Below are 21988 nucleotides of genomic sequence, written 5' to 3' on the forward strand. Positions count from 1 at the left end.
AAAAAATGTGATAATTATGTTTGAGATTGACCCAACCGACGCATCAGTGAGGTGAGAAGACATGGAGAATCCAGCTGTTAGCTGAGTTTCAAGCTTCATTATTCCTGTTTATCAAATCCTTCTGTCTTCAGAAAAGATCTTAAGTATTTTGTGTGTGCTGAGATGTGACGTGCTGCTGAGAACATGAGGTAATGTTTTACTGCCACAAATGACAGAACGGAACACCATGAAAAATGGTAGTAATAGATGAATGACACCCAAGATTTTTAATCTTTATTTTATTGATTGTTTTGAAAATACATAGAAGGACTTCAGCATTTAGTTTGCAGACTTTACAGTACAACTACATTTTCTATATTTCATTTTTTTGCTTTTTCAGAGCAGGAGTCAATAAAATATAAAGTTAAATAAGTCCAATGTGATAATAAAGTAAAATCATCATCTACTTCAGGACAAATGATATCAGCTGTCCTGTCTTGTGAAGTGCTGTCAAGGAGGGGATATCTTAGTGATGTCCCAATAAACATTCATGCATGTCATCAACCACTGAAGACGAATAATACGCTCTCATCCCTGTAATACCAATCATCACAATTACTACGCAGAGTAAACCTCACCTACAAAACCACACTTGCCCCACAGAAAGGGAGATACTTAGAAGTGCTTTAATTTCTAATCCTACTTCATAAATCAGCTAAAAAAGTGGAATCACAGCTTGTTGCAATTAGCTTGTGCGGACACGAGATTTTCTTAACAATACAATATTCTACCACAACATATTGTCCTCAAGATAAAAAAATTCAAGGGTGACATGCAGATATTTGCACCACTTGTATGTGGAGAAAGCCTGTTCTCCTTTCTTCCCCAGTTTTCAGCACTATAGTGACTTTCACTCTCTTGCATTAACACTGATACAAATAAGTCAAGACAGAGAGCTCTTGGTGAAGTGCGATCTGCAAGCTGAAGAGAAAAAATAACCTGTTGCACAGACCTTTGCTTGTTATTTCTCAAAACATCCCTGTGAGGTAGGAAGAAAAACATCTCCTTTTCCAGCAACAGGAGACAAGGCAGAGAGCACAGATGACATTTGTCAAGGCAGTATGTGAAGAACTGGAAAAACTGAAACTCAGGAGTTCTTGGCTCTTACTTCTTTGCTTCAGAAACCAAGTTGCTAACCTCTCAGACATCAGGTCATCAGTCTTTTTATGGCCATACATTAATGACAGATATGGCTTCTGTGCGTATGCCAGCAAAGCACAGTTCTATGGCAGAAGCAGCATACTCCTGATGCTGCCCTTAGACACTTCCCTTGTACTTTATATACGTCAATAAATGTTCACTGCAATAAACTAATCAGTCTTAGAATTACTGTAGCATAGCAGAGGTAATTGCAATAGATCCACATTTCACTTATAGATTTCTTAAAGACTTCCCAGCTATTTAAATACATTTGTTTGTTTGTTTGTTTGTTTGTTTGGATATATTAACAGTTACTCCCTTTCCTTGAATAATAGTTTTTATACTCCTCTCCTAAAACCAGCATCCATTCTGGGTACTCTTTCTGAGAGCTTTGAGGAACAATGAACTAGACACCTTCAGGGATCACACACGTCCCATCAGAGCAGCTTTTCACCCATCCTTGGCCATGAAGGTAAAGGCAGGCACCTTTTGCTGTGTACAGCACTCCACAAGGGTCAGAATTGTCACTGAAATGTCTTTATGGACTGGGGAAGAGGCCTCTGGTCTGCTCTATCCAGAACCAAAACTGTTTCATACTGAGCTAAAATGGAGTAAACTTTTCTTATACAGAGAATTTTAATCTGCAAAAACTTTGTGAGCAGAACTTCAGACTACCTCCATAGCAATAGAAATGGCCAAACTTTAAGAATGTCACTTGTTTGGAATGAGTAAGTAACATAGCAAATACACCTAAACAGAGAAAACAGCTGAAAACTAAATCTAGGTAAAAACTAGCTTGTGCTAATCCTGCATTAAGATCTTCTAAAGCACTTTGATCAATATAGTTTCAAGTCTTGCATGCAAATTAGCTAACAAAATCCCTAGCATATGTTTAGCACTAGTCTTTGTACAACACGTTTCTTTGCTGTGGGCTCAGCATCAGGCCTTGCCTACACATTCAGGCTGTACAATAGCTTATCACCTGTTAGCACCCACTAGCTCAAGTCATACACCTTGGTACTATGGCAGTACTTTCGTACTAGCACAAAAGTGTTTACAAAGGCATTTTGTTTATTCCTTTGTGGGAAAAGGGATAATCTATGCTGAACAAGAAATTTAAAAAGAACTGGTTAGAGTTAAGTGTAACTAAACAAAATAATCTCACTAATCAAAATAGTTTTACTGCTTTAAAACCCATGTGTGGATCAAGACAAATTTTAAAATTGTCCATGAAAGAGAAGCATTTCTTATTTCAGAATGGAAAAATGCAGTACAAAGGCTAGTACAGGAGCTAAACATTGCTGGATTTTTGTATTCGATTTTTGGTTCCCTAGAAATGAGTTACATTTTTTCCACAACAAACACTGTCTGTGGTGAATACCTCACCTATCTAGTATTCAGATGCCTTCCATACCATATCCCCATACTGTTTATCACTGCATATCACAGGTATGATAGGCATATATATATACATATTTATTCGTGCATCAACATTTTACATGTTTTTCAGTCACTTAATTTGCTCCAGTCCTGATGTCAAATTATGTCAGGAACTATTGTAACTGAAGTGTTTAACACATTCCTATTTACATGAATGACAGAAACCATTATACTTGAAGGGAACACTCCATTTTAGTAAATGCAGATCTCCAGTCAATTCATGATCTGTATAATAAAGACATATTGTGCTGATCTAGGATGTGATATCTAATGCTGTCATATTACCTATTTGCAAAAATAACAGTAATTTTGTAATTAATAACAGGGAAAGGAAGATCTTTATCAAATAGCAGAACAAGTATGAGAGAATGACTTTTCATTTTGATTCTCTCATGGTGTTCATTCTAGTTATCATGAGTTCAGTTCCAAACTGTTTAATTTTTGCTGATTCCTCAACTGACAAATGGTGCAAACTTTATGTTTTTACATTTAACCAACTGTATTCCTTTCAAAAGAATCTTCCAAGCACCCACAGCATTATCTTCCCATTTCTCTGTGTAACACTGCAAGGACAGACCTTACTCCAGAAACAATCTTAATTTGCCTTTGAATGGAGGCTAGGGAGAAGGATTATATCTGGAAAGTAAGAGCAGTTCAAGTAGGACAGTTGTGCAGCTACCAATGGCATGCATGGGGACAGAGACTAATCCTCCTTCTTCACATTAGCCCCATTCCTGTTTGCATGATTTAATTTGCCAACCAGAGGGACCTTGACACACTTGTGAGGGGGCTGATGCCAACCTTATGAAGTTTAACCATGGCAAGCGCAAGGTCCTACACCTGGGTCAGGGCAATCCCAGGCACAGCTACAGGTTGGGCAGAGAAGAGATTCAGAGCAGCCCTGCGGAGAAGGACTTGGGGGTGCTGGCCAATGAAAAACTCAACATGAGCCGGCAGTGTGCGCTTGCAGCCCAGAAAGCCAACCGTATCTTGGGCTGCATCAAAAGGAGCGTGACCAGCAGGTTGAAGGAGGTGATCCTGCCCCTCTACTCTGCTCTGCTGAGACCTCACTTGGAGTATTGTGTGCAGTTCTGGTGTCCTCAACATAAAAAGGACATGGAACTGTTGCAGCAAGTCCAGACGAGGGCCACGAGGATGATCAGGGGAGTGGAGCACCTCCCGTATGAAGAGAGGCTGAGAAAGTTGGGGCTGTTCAGCCTGGAGAAGATAAGGCTGCATAGAGACCTTAGAGTAGCCTTCCAGTATCTGATGGGGGCCTATAAGGGTGGTGGGGAGGGACTCTTCATTAGCTTCTGTAGTGATAGGACAAGGGGTAACGAGTTCAAACTTAAGCAGGGGAAGTTTAGATTGGATATAAGGAAGAAGTTTTTTACTGTAAGGGTGGTGAGGCACTGGAATGGGTTGCCCAGGAAAGCTGTAAACGCTCCATCCCTGGCAGTGTTCAAGGGCAGGTTGGACAGAGCCTCGGGTGACATGGTTTAGTGGGAGGTGTCCCTGCCCATGGCAGGGTGGTTGGAACTAGATGATCTTAAGGTCCTTTCCAACCCTAACTATTCTATGACCCTACGATTCTATGAATTATAAGGGATCAGAGTTGGACTGTGGGAGGTGTAGGACTGTTAATGTCAACAGACACACACTGTGAAACATCAGATACAGTCAGGGCTAAGGACACAGTTATTTGCACCAGTATAAAGGGTTTTGTCACTCATGAAAATGCTCAAGAAAATGGAAGTTCGTATTTGCTCTAGACCACTCTAGGAAAAACCAACACGCCAGGCACAGGAGAACAGATATCCTAAGTGCTGTAGTTCCAGAGCAATGGAGTGACTTGTAAGTTTAATGACATCAGGAAAAGCAGAAGCAATTGTAAGTTTGCATGGACATTTTCTGGTTCTGTGTAAAAAATGTAATGTTTGGCAAAGAGACTACAAGGCTTTTTTTTTTTTTTTTTTTTTGACAATGTTAATATTTAGCATAATATCGTTCAAAATTTAGGGAATAAATTCACCCTTCCACTAAAATTGGTAATGTAATGAAAGTAAAATACAATTCTGATAGTCACAGCCTGAGTTTAACTATCTGGAAACTACTTAACAAGCCCTTAGAAAAATAAAAAAAAAAAATGAAAAGAAAACAAAGAAGAAGTAAAATTGCAAAACAGACATCAATTTCTCTTCACTGAGCTCCCGTTTGGAAACAAGCTTTCTGGCAAGTTAAGCCCAGTCTGTATTTCACGTTTAAATCTGCCTCATTGGTATTAGTTTTGGTGAAACCTAGCAGAAAAGAGGAAAAAAACATAATAGTTGGCATACAGATATAGCAGTACATCCCACCATTCACTTTCACCTCTATCAACATTGTGCCACTGAAGACTAGAGATACTGTATTTATTTAAACTAATATATTTACAGGATTTCTAAGATAAACACTCCCACCACTATATTTTCTGATGCAGGAATGCAAGATATGTGTGGTCCGCTAGTATCCATCCTCTAAACTTCATTTATCTTGAGCTGGGTTATTGATTAAAGAATGCAAGCAGATTAAATAAACTTGGAAAGCTGAACCTGTACTTGCCCCTGCTAATTGCATGGTCTTCTTGCATAGCTTCCAATGCCAGCAGAAGAGATAGCTGTACTCAGGTGAAGGAGCTCCTCAGTTGTACATTGCACGAACATCACTCAAAAACAGGCCTTGATCTAGTTAATGCACTGGCCCATAAATGGTTATGGGTGCAGAAGTAGTCAACTGAGTTTTAGAACATCCACATTAGAAAGGGATATACAATCAAATGTACATTACAATATACACACTGTACTTACAGTGTATGTAACCTTTGATTTGATATTTATTTGAAGATGGTATAATTCAGTACTTCTAACCTTACCTGTTTTTAAAAAAAAATTGCCTTCTTTTATTCACATTCATTTGATTTGTTTGATGATGATGTAGTTTAATATTTCTAATTTTACCTTTTTAAAAAAACTTGCCTTTTTTCATTCATAATAATTTTTGTGTGACAACACACTTATTCTATTGTTTTAATTCCATATACTTGTAAAAATAAATTAGTGATATTGGAAGACATCCAGCAGGACAAAAATAAAACACAGTAAGCTTAAATAGGAAACTAGATGAGGAAAGAAGGTTTAAATGGAAACAATACAAGACTTTGAAGAGTAGCAGTGGTTGAACCTGGACTGCAGGTCTACACAAATATCCTGAGGAAAAGCTCTGCACTGAAGATCCAAGCCTCTTCAAATATCTCCTGTTCCCAGCCCTATTTAAATATGTGCTCCAGTATCAAAACCAAAACCAACTCGTGATCTTGTTCAGGATAAAAACCACTTCCATAGATAATCTGGCTCCTAGTTCATTAATTCATCCCTGTGAAATATCACATACTGCATTCCTTCTGCCTCTTTCTCCCATCTTTTTCATTTAATGGTACTGAACAAGCTAACTCATGCAAAAGTGATATATAAAGGCCCTTCAAAGCATTAAAGCCTCTTTTTTTTTAAAGTACAGGACTGTATTTCCTGTACCAGTTAGATTTTTATATTTTCCTTCCTCTAGCCACTATCTATCATTATTCATAATCTTACGAGAATAACCACCAAGAAAAGCTTAGTTCATGAAGAATGTGTTTATTGTATCAAACACTAATGAAATGTTTTTAGGAGATGGAAACTGTTTATTGATTTTTCAAAGTTGTGTGTGAACTAGGATAATAAATAGATGTAATAGGTACAAGTGCAGAGGAGATGGAGAAACTCCCTGAGTGCACCAGCTTTCCTGGACTAACTTCAGAAATGTTTCAACATTCCTAACTCTAAGTACCTATGTGCCTCACTTAATTTGTGCCTATTTCTGCCTTACACAGGGATAGTTCCATTGAATTGGAGGCAAAAAACTAGAGGATGAAGATAGCACCATTAAAATCTGTATTCTGCAAATAACGACAAAACCCAATTACTGGAGGAGACTATTCTTTTTCTGCTAACGTAGATTTTGGTGCCATCAAAACCTCAAGTGTTCTACATTTGAATAAGCATATTACGTTAAATGTAATGTCTGCACATCTGATGCTAACAGCTATCATTTGTGTGTACCACTGTCCACTTCAGACATGGTCAGATCCCCATGACTGCTGAAGTGTCACAATGCCGGCTGAAGATAGCAGAGGTGGTGAGAAGCCAGCATCGCTCAGAAATGGACTCAAAAGCAGCTGTTTACTCTAAATAAAATGGGATTAAATAAGCATAAAACTGCTAATGTAACAAAAAGGAAGGTTTGTGCTTAGAAAACAAGGGCTAATCAAGTCTGAAATGCAGAAAGCCCCTGACTTTTAAATCCCATAAGAGTCAGTCAATTTGGTAAGGGCTGAATGTGCTTAATGACGTCTGTTTTACAGTATACATCCACACAGTTGCTACTTTCTTACAGTACCTCCTCAGCAACACATTCTTAATATTATTTCACTTATAGGAAGAACAGCTTATCTTGGAAGCTTCACAGTACTTTGCTGCCATTAAACAAGAAGGTATACTGGGGGAGGAGTTTGAATGGGCAGTCCTATACGCAGTCTCCAAACTGGTAAGAAAGAGGACACAGGGCCTCCAGGATTTCCTGCAGTTCAAGCTCATTGGCTCTGATTTCCAACTCAAACTACTATTCCAGCTACACAACACAGCCCTATGCTTACTTACTTTTATTTCTTTATAGCAAGCAGTTCTTTCAAGACCTGGTTCTGAATTATGCTTAGTCCTAATAACTTCCAATGACCTCACCAGGTGTGCAAAAGCAAGTTGTTGTTCAGGAATGTAAAGAATTAGAGAAAAGAAACACAAACCAAAACAAAAAGGTGGCCAGCTTTAGCATATTTGTTAAAATAAGTTGCTTATCCCTTATTAACTCCTAATTATTTGAAAGAGCAGACAAAAGCAAACTACATTTCCAACATCAACTTTTGTACAAACCTCTGCTTCTAATGTGACTTTGACAATGGAGGTGATTGATCAGGAGAAAACATAACATCCATTTAAAAATGGACTCAATACTTGACAGCCTGTTTCCTCAAAGGAAATATTCTTCCAGAAAATAAAACCTTATCCTCTTTTTTTTTTTTTTACTCACTGGCAGATGCTTTTCCTAAACTCTGTTATCTTTTAAGATCATTTTGTAAAACTGAGCTTTTACATTAAAAAAAAAAAAAAAGAGACAGAGAGACTTATCCTGATTACTTTTATAATGAAATACAAGTTCAGAAGTATGGTTCTCTCATGGTCTCCTCAACGATATAAACCAGTACCGGCTCAAACAGATTACCTGCCAAGGTGATCTATATGCTAGGCTACAGCAAATCTGATTTAAGCATACAAGATAAGCTAACATTTTGTCTTTACAGCACAGTAAAATCGAGGGTGAATTGTTAATGTTTTATGTAATGCCAGTCTTTAATGAAGATTGTTGACTCTAAATCACGTGTTCTTTGACACAACATTTTTTGTTGCTGAAAATGTCCTTTAGGAGATGTTTTCCCAAACAAATAAGCAGGCTGTGAAAATGGGAATGCACAGTTGAATGTGTCTCTAAGAAAGCTATATAGGCTATAAAATAGACTATAAAGGAGTAGTCTGCATGGCGCAGATAGTTACATAGAAAGTTACAGCTATCCCTTACAATCTCACTTGTAATGAACCTAGAGAGATGTTTGTTTCAGTTCAGATCACCCACTGCACTCATGGAATAAAGCTGCTAGAAAAGGGTCAACTCCTCATTTTCCACTCATCATTTGCTTCAAACTAGCAAAACATATAATCCAAAAAACTGTAGCAATACAATACCACTGAAGTTCCTGTCACTGATATAAAACAAAGATGTCTTGCTCAGTGAACACAAATAATCAGAAGCACAACTGTTATTCTTGCAAGGAAGCCTGAGGCAAAGTCTTGAAATGTGGAAAAAAGGACCAAGGATGACACTTTCTTTAATACAGAAATAATTGTGGTTCATGCTTCCTGTCTTCAGTGCTATAGAGATTTCAGGCACTTTTCTATTTAGCAATCAGTAGGTAACACTGACCCACATACATTCCCTGGCAGAGGTACATGCTCTGCAAGCAAGACTTGCTTTGCAAGCATTTATGCAAGCTGCATGCTGTTCAGGAAAGTACATAAAAGTGCACAAAACAAGCAGTATCTATGTTTTTCATGTCCACAGCTCCTTTAATGTGGCTCATGTTTTCATGCATGACCACAGCAGCTGTACAAAACACACTGCATCAGTTTGCCTCCAGGAGAACTAGGAAAGGGCACCTGTGAAATGTCCCTTTCTGATCCCAGTGAGACAGATCCCAGAGACCTAGAGGGTGGACTGCTGTAATGCCTCTCATCAGTTGCTAACTTCAGGCTACTCTAAAGATTCAAGATTTATGCCATTATTTTGAAACATTTACAGTAAAGTACTAAGGGATAGTGGGTAGTGCTAATCTTTTCTTTGGTCCTAATAGCCTTGCCCTATCATATCCACCATGCTGCTCTAAAGCTTAATCTCATAGCCCATCATTTTAAGTTTACCACTTCTTTATCTGAATTCTTTGGCTGCTTCTGCTTTCATTGCCTTGAGCATAGGCTGCTAGACTTTGAGTAACTCACTCGCAGTTAATACATATATACTGGTCACCTGAACCAAAAAGAAACCACTGCTTTCAAACAAGCAGGTTTGGAACATGCAACGACTGGTGTCTTCTGAAAACAAAGGTCCTCTACTGTATTGTCAGTCTATTTAAATGCTTACTATACATCATATCTTTAAATCATGAAGTTTATCTCCAAATTAAATATACAAGGCCAAAACAAAGTTCCTGACTGCAAAAGACACAAACTTAGAAGGTTGTCCTTGTTTCAGCTGCAACTGGTTGCTTTTTTTGGGTTTTTTAACTTCTTCCTAGTAGCTGGTGCAGTGCTGTGGTTTGGCTTCAGTCCGACAATAGTACTGATTGGTTTAATTGTTGCCAAGTAGCACTTACTCTGATCAAGGACTTTTCAGTCTCTCGTGTTCTGCTAGTGAGGAGGGGCACAAGATGCCAGAAGGAAGCAAGGACAGGACACCTGACCCCCAGACTAGCCAAAGGGGTATTCCATACCGCAGCACATCATGCCCAGTATATAAACTGGGGGAGTAACCCAGACGAGACCAGTCACTGCTCAGGTCAGGCTGGGTATCGATCAGCGGGTGGTGAGCAATTGTACTGTGCATCACGTGTTTACTGTTTTCTTCCTTTCCCCTTTTAGTCTTACATTATCTCCCCTTTTTATTTCCCTTATCAGTAATGTTATTAGTAGTAGTTTTATTTTATACTTTAGCTATTGGACTCTTCTTATCTCAACCCATGAGGTTTATATTCTTTCCATTCTCCTCCCTACCTCTCTCGGATGCTGAATGAATAATTTCTTTTAAACACAGAATTGCTGAACATGGAAAGTTGCTTCCAGTGTAAATTAAAAAGTAACAATGATCTCTATAAAATGTTACATGGAAAATTAATAAATAAGCAAAGTGAGTTTGTAGCAATTTCCTGCCTCTGCAATTGCAGGACACTTGTCTCTAACCAAACAATTGTTCTCAGATAAACGATTGTATTTTCAGAAGTAAACACATCTTTACTTAGAATATTTAAGAAAAACATACACTATCAAATTTAGTTATCAGAAATTACAGGAAATGTAATAAATTCCACAAGCTCATTCCTCAGATAGTTTTACTTACTACCAGTAGTATGCTCAACCCTTAATAACAAACTTTTTCACATACTAACTGCTCTGCAATCTTTCAATTATGTGCCCTAGCCCTGCCAAGTAACTGCAAAGAGGAGGAGTATTGCACTTCATTACCAAATATTCCCCAATTATTTTTACAGCAGTTTGTACACTGCCATACTCTCTGCCCTTGCCAAAGGAGGGCTGACCTGCCCCAAAAGACTTCACATCATGGAAGAAAAAATTTTGCAATGCGCATATAGAAGACCATGAAGAAGCTGTATGTTGTCAATCACACATATGCAATCAGTTACAGTCCCGTGTGCTACAACTTTTCCACTGGCTTTTCCACTGATAAACCAGTTTTACGTTAGCATCAAGACTTCAGAATGAATGTGAAGGTCAAAAGCCAGTGGCTTTCTGGATTAATGCAGAGCGTATGTTTCGTTTGTAGAAGGCAATGGGAGAGAAAAAGCAAAGATATCAACAGCAGAGTACTTAATTGATTGGCACTAGTAACAGAGAGTGATGTTAGTCACCCCTGTTGAGAAGATCCAAACCCTACCTAAAGATAGCATGAAAACTTAGCAACAGAGTTAGGTAAACTAATTGACACAGTGGAAAAACAAATATTCCTCCACCTCTCAGATATGAATAAGCTCCTGTCTTCAAAGCAGCATGGAAGTTCCATTTACACTTTGTCCTTTTACTCTTTGTCATTTCTCCATCTCTTCTGTTGATCCTAGCTGCTAATGCTTCCAATATAATCATACTAGATTAGTCCTAAATTGTCTTCTTTCATTGAAAATCCCACAAGTAATCTAACCAGCCCTTACAAGTAAGGAGGAAACTTACTGTGTCTCCAAGACTTCATGTGATGAGTATTTGTGGAGCATGTATGTTCTGACACTAGACTAACAGTATTTGTTTGTAAAATTACTTACTGCGAAGTCACAGCCAGTGCTTTTCTTGATATCATCCACTGTCAGTCCTTCCCAGATTTCCACAAGGGTCAATCCCTTCTTCTTGTCCACATCAAACACAGCCTGTCAGGTTCAAATAGCACAAAATAATTTTTTTATTATTAAAGCAGAAAATGAGGGTGTAAGTAGTAATACTGTACAAAATGGTGTGCTAAAGTAGGCAGTGTTCAGCCAGTAACAAAAGATACCATTATCAGTGGGTTTCACTTTTCACTTTTCAGACTGACCAGTTAAGATTTCTGCTACCTTTATCTGTATGTAAAAGAATCTAGAGTCTGAGACATTTAAGTTTTATGAGGAAAGTGTGCAACTGCTCTTCAGTGCACAAAATGAAGACCATGTTCCCAAACAATCTGGTGAGAACTCTGAGGTCCAAAAGAAAGGGCTGAGATGTTCTTTGCTGCAAGATAATGCTCATGAGAAGATTATGAAGAAAAACAGGAAAAGACAATGTCTTCCTCACTCTTTGATTTCGTTTTAAGGCCAGTAGAGAGGTACAGTGTGGTTGATCATCTTTATCAGATTATAAGATTCTCCAACAGCTATTGCACACTCAGTACAAGTTTTAGAATTTCCATAAGCTAGCAACGGAAGAGACGATTTCTTGTTGTATTTTTAATAGAAAGCCTGGGAGGAAGTGGCTGAAGGAGCAAAGGTTGTTCTTTCCCCGTGCAAGGCTCACAAGTGCATCAAATAAAACACATGTAAAATGATGTGCACTTTAATGATGCCTACCACAGGGAGATATACAGGTTGCAAGCTAGTTTCCATGGAAACCATAAGGTCTATAGTGATTTTTCTTAAAAAAAAAAAGGAAGTTAGTAGCAAAAGAACGATGAAGACTGAACTTGAAATTAAAGCAAAGTCTTAAACTTATCACAGAAGTGTTCTTAGGTCCAGCTGTCCTTTGAGCATAAGACTTATTTATAGGACGGAAAAACAATAGCTCCTCTAAATCTTTAAAGAAAATCTGGCCATAAGGAAGTTAGTGTGGAAACAGAATTTGCAACACTACATAAGTATTGTTGTATGTTCGTGTCATCGCCTAATAAAGCAACCAGACACGACAACTGGTAACATAGGGAAAATTATGTTTGTTGTTTATTTTCTATCAGTCTTCATTCACTCTAATTTTTTCTGTACCTTACATTTGTATGAGGTCAGTTAGTAGAAGACCGAAAAAACTTCAGTTTTCATTTGTTTTCCCTTATTTTGTGGAGGGAAAAAAAGAACAAACCACATTTCAAATTACAGTAGCAACATACCACCAGGAGAGAGCAAATTCTACAGCAGCACCTTTGATAAATTCTATTTTGTATGACAGATGGCTCATAGAGGGACTATTCTAAGATCTTAAAAATGTGAACACTAATAATAAAAGGAGTATGACCACAGAAAAAATCTTAAGTCACTTATCCTTTGCTGAAAAGATCCACTAACGTACTTTGAGCAGCAGTACTATCAGATGCTCACACATATTTGCACTGGAGAAGAGGAACGTATTGACAAGGATTCCAGAAAAGTATTTTACCTTCTCTGTAATGATGCGGTTTACACATTGTTTCCCAGTAAGTGGTAAATTGCACTTTTCCAAGATTTTATGGACATTGCCCTATGTTTAACAATAGAAAGACAAATGTTAATTTTAAAAACCAACACAACTTACTTAGAATTCAAATGCTTACATCAAAATCACAGATGTAGCCATTCAATGTTAGTGAAACATTCACAGTACTCAGAATACTCTTTAATTTCTATGACAGATTACATCTCTGGCAATTTGGGACAGTTATTACTTAAATCCCACATATAGGGAGATGAGTAATAAGAATCTCACTGTACTACTGAGTGGACTCCTGAGTTTAGAACTTCTGTATTCTTCTGTTTAGTAATTTGTCTTTCCTTCTACAATGTGAGGATAAGAGATACATGATAAGACCCCACTAATGAAGGACAAAAATAAGGGAAAGACATTATAGGCATGACATTTTTCTGTCTTACACTTTATCACAAAATGTATGTGCAGCATCAGCCATACATAGAGGCATTTCAAATACCTAGGTCTCAAATGCATAGTCATGCTCTGAAATTACTAAATATAGTTTCTTTACCTACACTGCATTCACATTCCCAGTATCTCTCCAGGAAAGCCCAAAAGCACAAGACATGAGTGCAATAGGCTCATCTTCAAGTGCTACACAGGAGTTACATCTCCATTTTAGGCAGAACAAATTAGCATGCAAATATAGAAGAAAATAATATATATATAATTGGACTTATTTTAAGGCACTTCCTTTTATGGGGCATTAAATACCTGTTCCTCTAAAGCCTAGGAAAAATACTACCTAATGAGAAGGAAAAACTTTTGACATAAAGGTTTGGGTGGTGAGTTTGGGGAGGTTTGTTTTTTTTTTCAATAGGAGTTCACAAATGGCTTTACATCCTCCTAAATGAATGTAGGCTGCAAAAGCTCTGAATGAATATAAAAGTGATGGATTATTTTATATTCAGTCAGTATTTGTAGGCGTTTTAGAGAGGTAGCATTAAGTACACGTTTCTCCCATTACCATATGCTTTTACTTTTTCTCTAATTATCAATTTTCAGCTATGCATTTTGAAACTCTCAGAGTATTACGTGTCTCATTTAACTATCTGAATCTAATACCTTCTAAATTGACAATCATCAGTTTGCCTTAACGCTCAATATAATCTCAGGAACCATCTCTCAGCCAGTTTGACTCCTGAGTGATAACAAAATGAGCAATCCATGCACTTTTGAATTTATCTTTTCCTGTGAAGAACTATTTCTTCATTCTAATTCTAATTATACTGGCAAGATCCACATCAGGTATCAAGGCAACTGCTTTGATGAAACTCCCTCACTCATAATGAAAATAATGACTTGCCACTGTTACTTTCAATTGATCTACTTGTATCTCACCCATCTCAGGGACCTTCCTGTGTGCTTTACCTAACAGTCAAGATTAACCTGTGCTTTTTGTAACATCTTCATAAAGAAATCAGGTATACTTCTCAGCCATATGAAATGAAGCGTCTCTTCAACTAAGATTGAAATGTACAGACTTGCAGAGGTGACAGCCTGAATATCTCCTGTGACCCTGAGAACTGGCACATTCCATCTTCCTAACACTTCAGCTGAAGATCATTGTATTATCAGTTGGCATAGAAGGCCACTTTTGGAAGACATTCATCAGGGCACTATCAGAATAGGAATCCAAATGGAACTGCATGAATTTTTACCATCTTGAGTTCATACAGGATTTGTTCAGATAAAGGAAAAGACTGCTGTGTAAATATGTAAAGTCTTATGGTGTTTAAGTAAAGAATTCTGTTGTTGAAGAAGAAAACTGTCCTTAATCTTCCACAATACATTAAAATCAAAACTATTCACAATGATACAAAGAAGTTTTCAATTCAGTACTCCATGTTTCAGTCATGTCCAAATCAAGTGCTTAAAACTAGTTTCCGTTCTCTTTTTCTGAATGGTGTAGACAACTCATTTCACAACATGGAACAATTACCAGCCATTACTTTACTATGTTTTGCAAAACATGTCAATGATGCTATGAGGGTAAGAATTTGGCTGTTATTTCTCTTAGGCAGCATTTAGTAGATTAGGCACAGAGGCACAGTGACTTTTAAAAGATTAAATAGCAACCTTACATCTATTATTTTTCCTCATGGTTATAATCAGAAACCTAATTTAGCAAAAAGTACATGAAGAAATATTGTAATGAATTAAACTTAAGGTTTGTTTGCAAAGTCTTTCACAGTGGCCTAAGCATATGGAACAAAAAATGAGATACTCTTCTACAGATATGTACTCCTGGTTCCTGCCATGCTGTGATGTATAGATTTTCTGAGCTAGTGACTACTTCAAAGCAATGCTATTTAATTGTCACTGGTGAACTTAAGATCTTAAAACAGTTTAGTCCCTTTCATATAAATTTAATTCTTTGAGCTCCTGCATCATCCTGCCGATCATCCACAACTTCATTAGCTGGCTGTTTCTTGTTGCTTTAAACTCAGTGGTTGCTAATTTCAGTCAACGATCCCTACTTCTTTTATAACTAGCCATTCTGCATCCATCTCCTCTATGCCATTATAATTTTTTTCATTTCTTTGTCACCTTTCCACAATAGCATTTCTTAAGCCAAAGAATCTTATCATAGAATCATAGAATAGTTAGGGTTGGAAAGGACCTTAAGATCATCTAGTTCCAACCCCTCTGCCATGGGCAGGGACACCTCACACTAAACCATGCCACCCAAGGCCTCATCCAACCTGGCCTTGAACACCGCCAGGGGTGGAGCATTCACAACCTCCCTGGGCAACCCATTCCAGTGCCTCACCCATTCCAGTGCCTCACCACCCTAACAGTAAAGAATTTCTTCCTAATATTCAATCTAAGCTTCCCCTGTTTAAGTTTGAACTCATTACCCCTTGTCCTGTCACTACAGTCCCTAACGAATAGTCCATTCCAGCATCCCTATAGCCCCCCTTCAGATACTAGAAGGCTGCTCTGAGGTCTCCACGCAGCCTTCTCTTCTCCAGGCTAAACAGCCCAAATTTTCTCAACCCTATCTTGTACAAAATTAATTTTATGCTCTGTCATCTTTCTTCTGTACCTTTTGTTTTTCATTACAAGTAAGAAGTTTAGTAATTAAAAATGCAAATAGCTTCTGGCAGACCGTATTAGGTTTAGTTGTAATATATAGTGTATCAGAGTTTATCAGTGTTAAGACAGACTCTAGTTTCACCTTCATAATTAAGTTAAATATTTTGCCTCCCCTGCAAGGACTTAGCCTATCCCTATGTTTAAAAACTACAACATGTGTACTGAAAGGAGAATGCGCTTTTAAGCTCTTGGAAAACTTATTTTACTGCTTAACAATCCATTACTGTTACAAAAAAAAAAAAAAAAAAAAAAAAAAGGATTGAAATATCCTTCACAAGATCATAAATCAGACAAAACTGACTCCAAGAACTACCTATTGCAGCAACTCTTGAACATGTCCATTGAAGGTACTGCATACATCTCATGCCTTTCACTTTATTTCCATCCATCAGATCTTGATTGCTGTTGGTTTACTGAAGACTTTGGTGTCTAATGATAGATTTCTTATTATTTATTTGGAGAGTAAGGTAACAAAAAAGCCCTTATTCTAAAAAGCCAGCAGACACCACAGACTGTCACAGTGCATGCAGACATTTCTTTCACTCAGTAGCACATTGGGCTTTGAGCAGGATAGAAGAATGTTCCTCTGATGCATACAGATGCAGTAAGTTTGTGAGAAAATATTTGGTGTAAAGAATTAGAAAGCTGTAGTGGGAGGTGTGCCTGCCCATGGCACGGGGGTTGAAACTGGAAGGTCTTGGTCCTTTCCAACCCAAACTATTCTATGATTCTATGAATATAAAATCAGCTCTGTAAGAAACAGTCACTCCAACAAAAAGCTGAATTTCAGAACTGGTCTTACAGGTGCTGTATTTGCTTGTGTTCAAAAAGATAATTAAAAAAAAAAAAAAGGAAAGAAAGAGGAAGAAAAGATAGAGGAGCACCTGAAAACTTTAAGATCAGCTTTTGATTTCCAAATGTTAGATTTTCATATTTCATATCATCTTCACTTAGGAGCAAACAAGAAGAAGCAGTATGAAGACCCCAAAACCAGCTAAGGTAGGAGGAAAGAGTGCTAAGAATACCCTCTTTGAAAATAAGAGTAAAATTTAAAATCATGCATGTAGTTTAGTTTTGCTGTGCAGTCTCACAAAAGCAGGAGAAATAATTTATGAAAGCCTACAACTGGCTCAGCAGCAGGGCTCACCAGGCATCTCATGTACTTAAGAGCCCATGTTATGTATACATATACCAATAAAAATAAGTCTGTGCCTGGACAGCTTGTAACAGTGAACATATCTATGTTTCCATCCTTTTCAGGTTTCTGTACTCCTGCTGACAAAAAAAAACCAACATGCAAACACTTCCAAATCACCGTACTGAAAAAAAGATTTTAGTAATACTACTTTTAAGAGAAAAACTGGCACAAATAATTACATTTGTGTGGACTCCGGGCCTTAACCAAATTCCACAATAACTACAGATTTAGCATAAATATTTATTCAGATCATATTAGCACCTCAATTACATCTCTGAGTAAATGGATAATTACATATCCAGTTTTGGGGTGACTGTGATACGGATGTGAATCACATAAATGAATTTGCTTTGTACATTAATTTACTTATTTACACAAATGCACACAGAAACCATCAGGTCAAACTCAGCCTTGATACTAAAAATGTGCTCCTTGAGATCACAGCTTAGCATAAACTGTGAAACTACTATATTTTATAACCATTTTTTAAAGTGAAAATTCATTCTTCAAATATTTTAAAACACACAACTGTTACTATATTTAGTTTTAATACATGCAAATTCCTTATGTTTGCCCTTATGCACTCTGAGAGGGGTATTTTCTTGAACAACACACAACTAGTTCTTATTGCAAGCATTCAACAAACTTGGAATTACAAAAACACAGGGATAAAAGGAAAAAAAAAACCATTTTTTTAATATTTGGTATACTTCCCTGAAAATTAACATATTTGTCCTTCAGTACATTTTTCTCATAGTTTGGGTAGTGCCATTTTAGAAGTTTCAAATGACAAGTTTCTTTGACTTTCTGTGGGAAACTGTTTACATCAATAGAACTCCTCCTCACAAAGAAGTATCTAGATTAACCTCTTACCACATAATGTTGTAAGGCATCCAGCATCTCATCATGCCAAAAAGATCTGTGCTATTAAGCTGTCAGTACCAATTTGACTGGCAACTTCAAAGGTAAATATCTTTCCATTCTAACAAGTATTTAACCATGGGGAACCTCATTTTCCAAATTATTCTGAGGCAAAGAGTAAAACCTCTGGAGTAGCATCTACTGCAGGTTTGGCAACTGTCACCTTCATTAAACTTGTATAAAGTAACTAAAAAAATGTGTACAGCTTTTGAACATCAACTTACTTCTTTTTTTTTTTTCTGTAGTGAATGATTCACTTACAAGAGGAAAGGAACCATACTAACCTAGCCCCCTGTTGCATCTCCATAATAATTAACAGTAAAACTGTCAAATCCTTACAAAGTAGCAGAATGAATGTAAGATGTCTTTTTTCTTGTCTTTTTTTTCTTGTCTTTTTTTTTTTTTTCTCTCCTTTTTTTGTGGTATAGTACAAAACACTTATCTAGAAAAAAGTGACAGAGCCTTACCTTGGCTGAGTGCTCCATGGTGACAACCACTTTGGTTTGTGCACTGGATACTAGGTCCATGGCACCTCCCATTCCTTTCACCATCTTACCCTAAAATAAAGTTTTTAATGTAAATGTAACATTCTGACTACTAAAAAAAAAATAAATTAAAAAATTAAAAAATATATAGAATATGTTGGCTGCAATGACAGCACAAGATATTAATCTTTTCCTGAATAGAAATCCCACTTGTTTCATCACCACTGTATTCAAACACTAATAGAGTTTCACCAGAGCAAAACCAGCAGTCTCATTCTAGGCTCTATTCAATGCAAATAGGAGAAGAATGGTGAGCAGAATAAGGAGCTACTGTGTGTAACTTAAATCTAAGTAGTACCATGGTCTTAATAATGGAAGCCTTGACACCCATGAGTGATAAATTCAGTTCCAATGGCTCTGACATTAAAAAAGCAAAGTGTTCACTCTCCTGTTGATAGAAATGTCACTACTTTCTCAAAAGAAATCTTTGCCTATGAAATGTAGCAACAAGAACATGTAAGCACTCTCCACCTGCCAGTTTAGAAAGCCATAGCTTGTATCACAGTATCAGCACAAACCAATCTTTTTGTTCTATTCCAGACGTCTGTGGATATCACTTCAGAACATGGCCAAATAAATTAATGTGGATCAGTATTCACTTCTGTAATTCACTTCTGTTTGCCCCTGAAACCACACAATGTTTTCTGCATCTGTGACTCACTCTTCTCTTAGAGTCCCCAAATTTCACCTGTTATCACAGCAGCTGTATTATGGCTTCATGTTCAATCACCTCTGTTTTTACTTTCTGTAATGCTACAAACAAGACAACAATCTCATATTCCATTTGCTGAGAAGGGCAAAAGGGGAGCAAAACATCAAGGTACCTGTATGATATGGGAGGTCAGTAGGAAATACAAGGCAAGGAATTTTACAGCTTAAAATAAATTAATTTCTGTCTCAAGTATTATGTATTTGCTCTCTTTTGACTGGTTATTATCTGTAATTAAAGTAAGTTATGTACAATAATAGCATTTATTTTATGTTTTATAACCTAAAAGCAAATGGTTAGTTGACTGGAAAACTTGCTAGTACAAGCCTTTTCTCTTCATTTTATTAGCTAGGTGATTCAGTACTTTACTAGTATCAGTACCTATGATCCACTATATAAAACATATGGAAGGGACTTACTGGTCTCTTGATCATGATGAATGGAATATGCATACGCTCTCCCCTTAGAAAAACCCCAAACAAACAAGAAAAAACAACCATATTTTCTTACTGTTTGCACTGTAAATAGTAAATAAAATTTTCCTGTATCTATAAACAATCCCTTTGGAATTTCTCACATCAGATTAATATTTAATGTTAATCACATTAATTAACATTACCACTAAGTATTTCTTGGCAAATACCAACCGGAAAGGAATGAAAATATTTATCTCTGTCCTTAACTTCCTAGCATTCAGATAATTCTCCATCTTACCTGGAAATATAAAGCTCTTACAGAGATTGCAATGATTTCTCACCTGTCTGGCAAAGGGTTATCTCCCTAGTAATTCAGAATGTATTTGCATTGAGGATTATGCTATCTATACATCTGTCCTGGCAATGCAATTAGTTCATTTTCCAGGCCTTTTAGTTCAACTAACTAGTAAAGATCTACAGCAAATAGGAAATATCTGAAGAAATAAATGATGATGAAGGACAACAAATCTACTTCTGGAGAAGATGTCATACGGGACTCAGAGAAAAGACTTTATCCCTTTGTGTATGCAGAAGCCACAGAATGAAAGTTAAGTTCAAGAGAAGGACTTGTGTACCTTTAAGTTGCTACATCTATGTCTCCTCTTTAAGCAAACATACTCATCATTGTAGGGTGCCTGGTGAAGCAAATCAATTAAGCATTAACTCTAACTAGCCAAGTAATTACATGGTTTTATTTTGAGGAATATCCAAAGCATAAGACCTTTACATCACTCTCAGTGCATTTACCAAACTCCCACAACTTGCTCCTTCCCCCACACCATACTGACGTAAGGGACAGCTATATATTACATTTGAATTAAAATGCTTGAGACTCAAAGTGATTTCCCGAAGACATTTTGTTCCTTTTTGCCTAGGATAAGTACACAGAACAAAACAGTTTTGATATTTATAAACACTGCACATTTACAAACAACAAGCAATTTCTGTTCCTTTTAAATTTTAATAGCATATTTAATTGCACCTAAATCAGACTGTTTTACTTGAATACTTTGCATGTGATATGCAGTCTGTCATAAAAATAAATGTTTTCTCCTCCTGAAGACTGCTTGCCACAGCCACCTCTGAGGTGAAATCTCTGGTTTATAGTGCTGGATACTAGCTGAAGCGGGAACTATACATTTCATTTCAATAAAATGTTAAATTTTATTCTTTTGTACTGATTAGGGCAAATTACAGACAGTAAAACTGTTCGCTCTTGGTTACTTAATAAGGCATTTAAGTGTAATGTAATAATGTGTACAAAGTTCAATTGTTTTAAACAATAACAATAGTAATAATAATAATAATAGGAGGTATTTCAAACAAGCAACTAATGAAGTATTTATGCAGGTTTCCTGCTCCTTTTTACCATGTTGGTATGGTTTGCATGCCCCTAAACTCCCATTTATTTAACATTGTTTTGGTTAGTTTCCAATTACATTGGTAGGATTAGCACAAGAAACCAGAAAGGAAGACTTAATTCAGTGGCAGAGCACTGGTAATTTGAAGCACTATTATAAAGCCCACTTCATCAGCAAAAGCTTGAAGTGAGAAGATATTTAAATTAGCCATGTGCTTCCTGAGGGGTTTAAGGTTGGCAACATTTAAACAGAGGGAGAAGCAAAGGACAGAAACAAGCTGACAGTTTCCTTGTAGCTTCTCAGTTCCAGAAAAGGTCCATACTACAGACAAGAATTCTGCTTTTTCCATTGTGCTTAAGCAACAGTTCTTGTTAAGCTTCAGTCCAAATAACCTTGGGATGCAAGAGGTGGAAATTAATTTAAAACAGATGATTTTTTTTTTTAATTGAGATATTTAGATCTTCTGCAGCTTCACAGCCATAAATACACAAAATTAGTGGAATATTTTATAGAATGCCTACTTTTTACAAAATAAATTATTTTGTTATTGTGGTGATGCAGCATATTTAAGAAAATATGAGAGAAGGTACGTATCCTCTCATGTGATGTTTTCGTATCTGAACATCATTTGAGTGGTCAAAATACAACATTAAAAGATGACCTAGAGAGCTTTGTAGCTTTGTATAAAGCTGT

The 21988-nt window shown here is 36.9% G+C and overlaps 1 protein-coding gene across 2 annotated transcripts in view; it reads right to left on the reverse strand.

The window, feature by feature from the left end:
* Positions 1-3820: 3820 nt before the first annotated feature.
* The window catches only part of OXCT1 (3-oxoacid CoA-transferase 1), an 84436-nt gene continuing 66268 nt past the window's right edge, over positions 3821-21988 (reverse strand). For both annotated transcript variants that reach the window (XM_080637586.1, XM_080637585.1), the window contains 4 exons: positions 18672-18761; positions 12918-12998; positions 11348-11449; positions 3821-4916 (listed from right to left, as the gene is read on the reverse strand). In XM_080637586.1, coding sequence (XP_080493712.1) covers positions 4881-4916; positions 11348-11449; positions 12918-12998; positions 18672-18761 — 309 coding nt within the window. In that variant the 3' untranslated portion in view covers positions 3821-4880. The remainder of the gene's footprint in view (positions 4917-11347; positions 11450-12917; positions 12999-18671; positions 18762-21988) is intronic.

Source organism: Psittacula echo (assembly GCF_963264785.1).
Source record: "Psittacula echo genome assembly, chromosome: Z".
In the NCBI taxonomy this organism is placed as follows: domain Eukaryota; kingdom Metazoa; phylum Chordata; class Aves; order Psittaciformes; family Psittacidae; genus Psittacula; species Psittacula echo.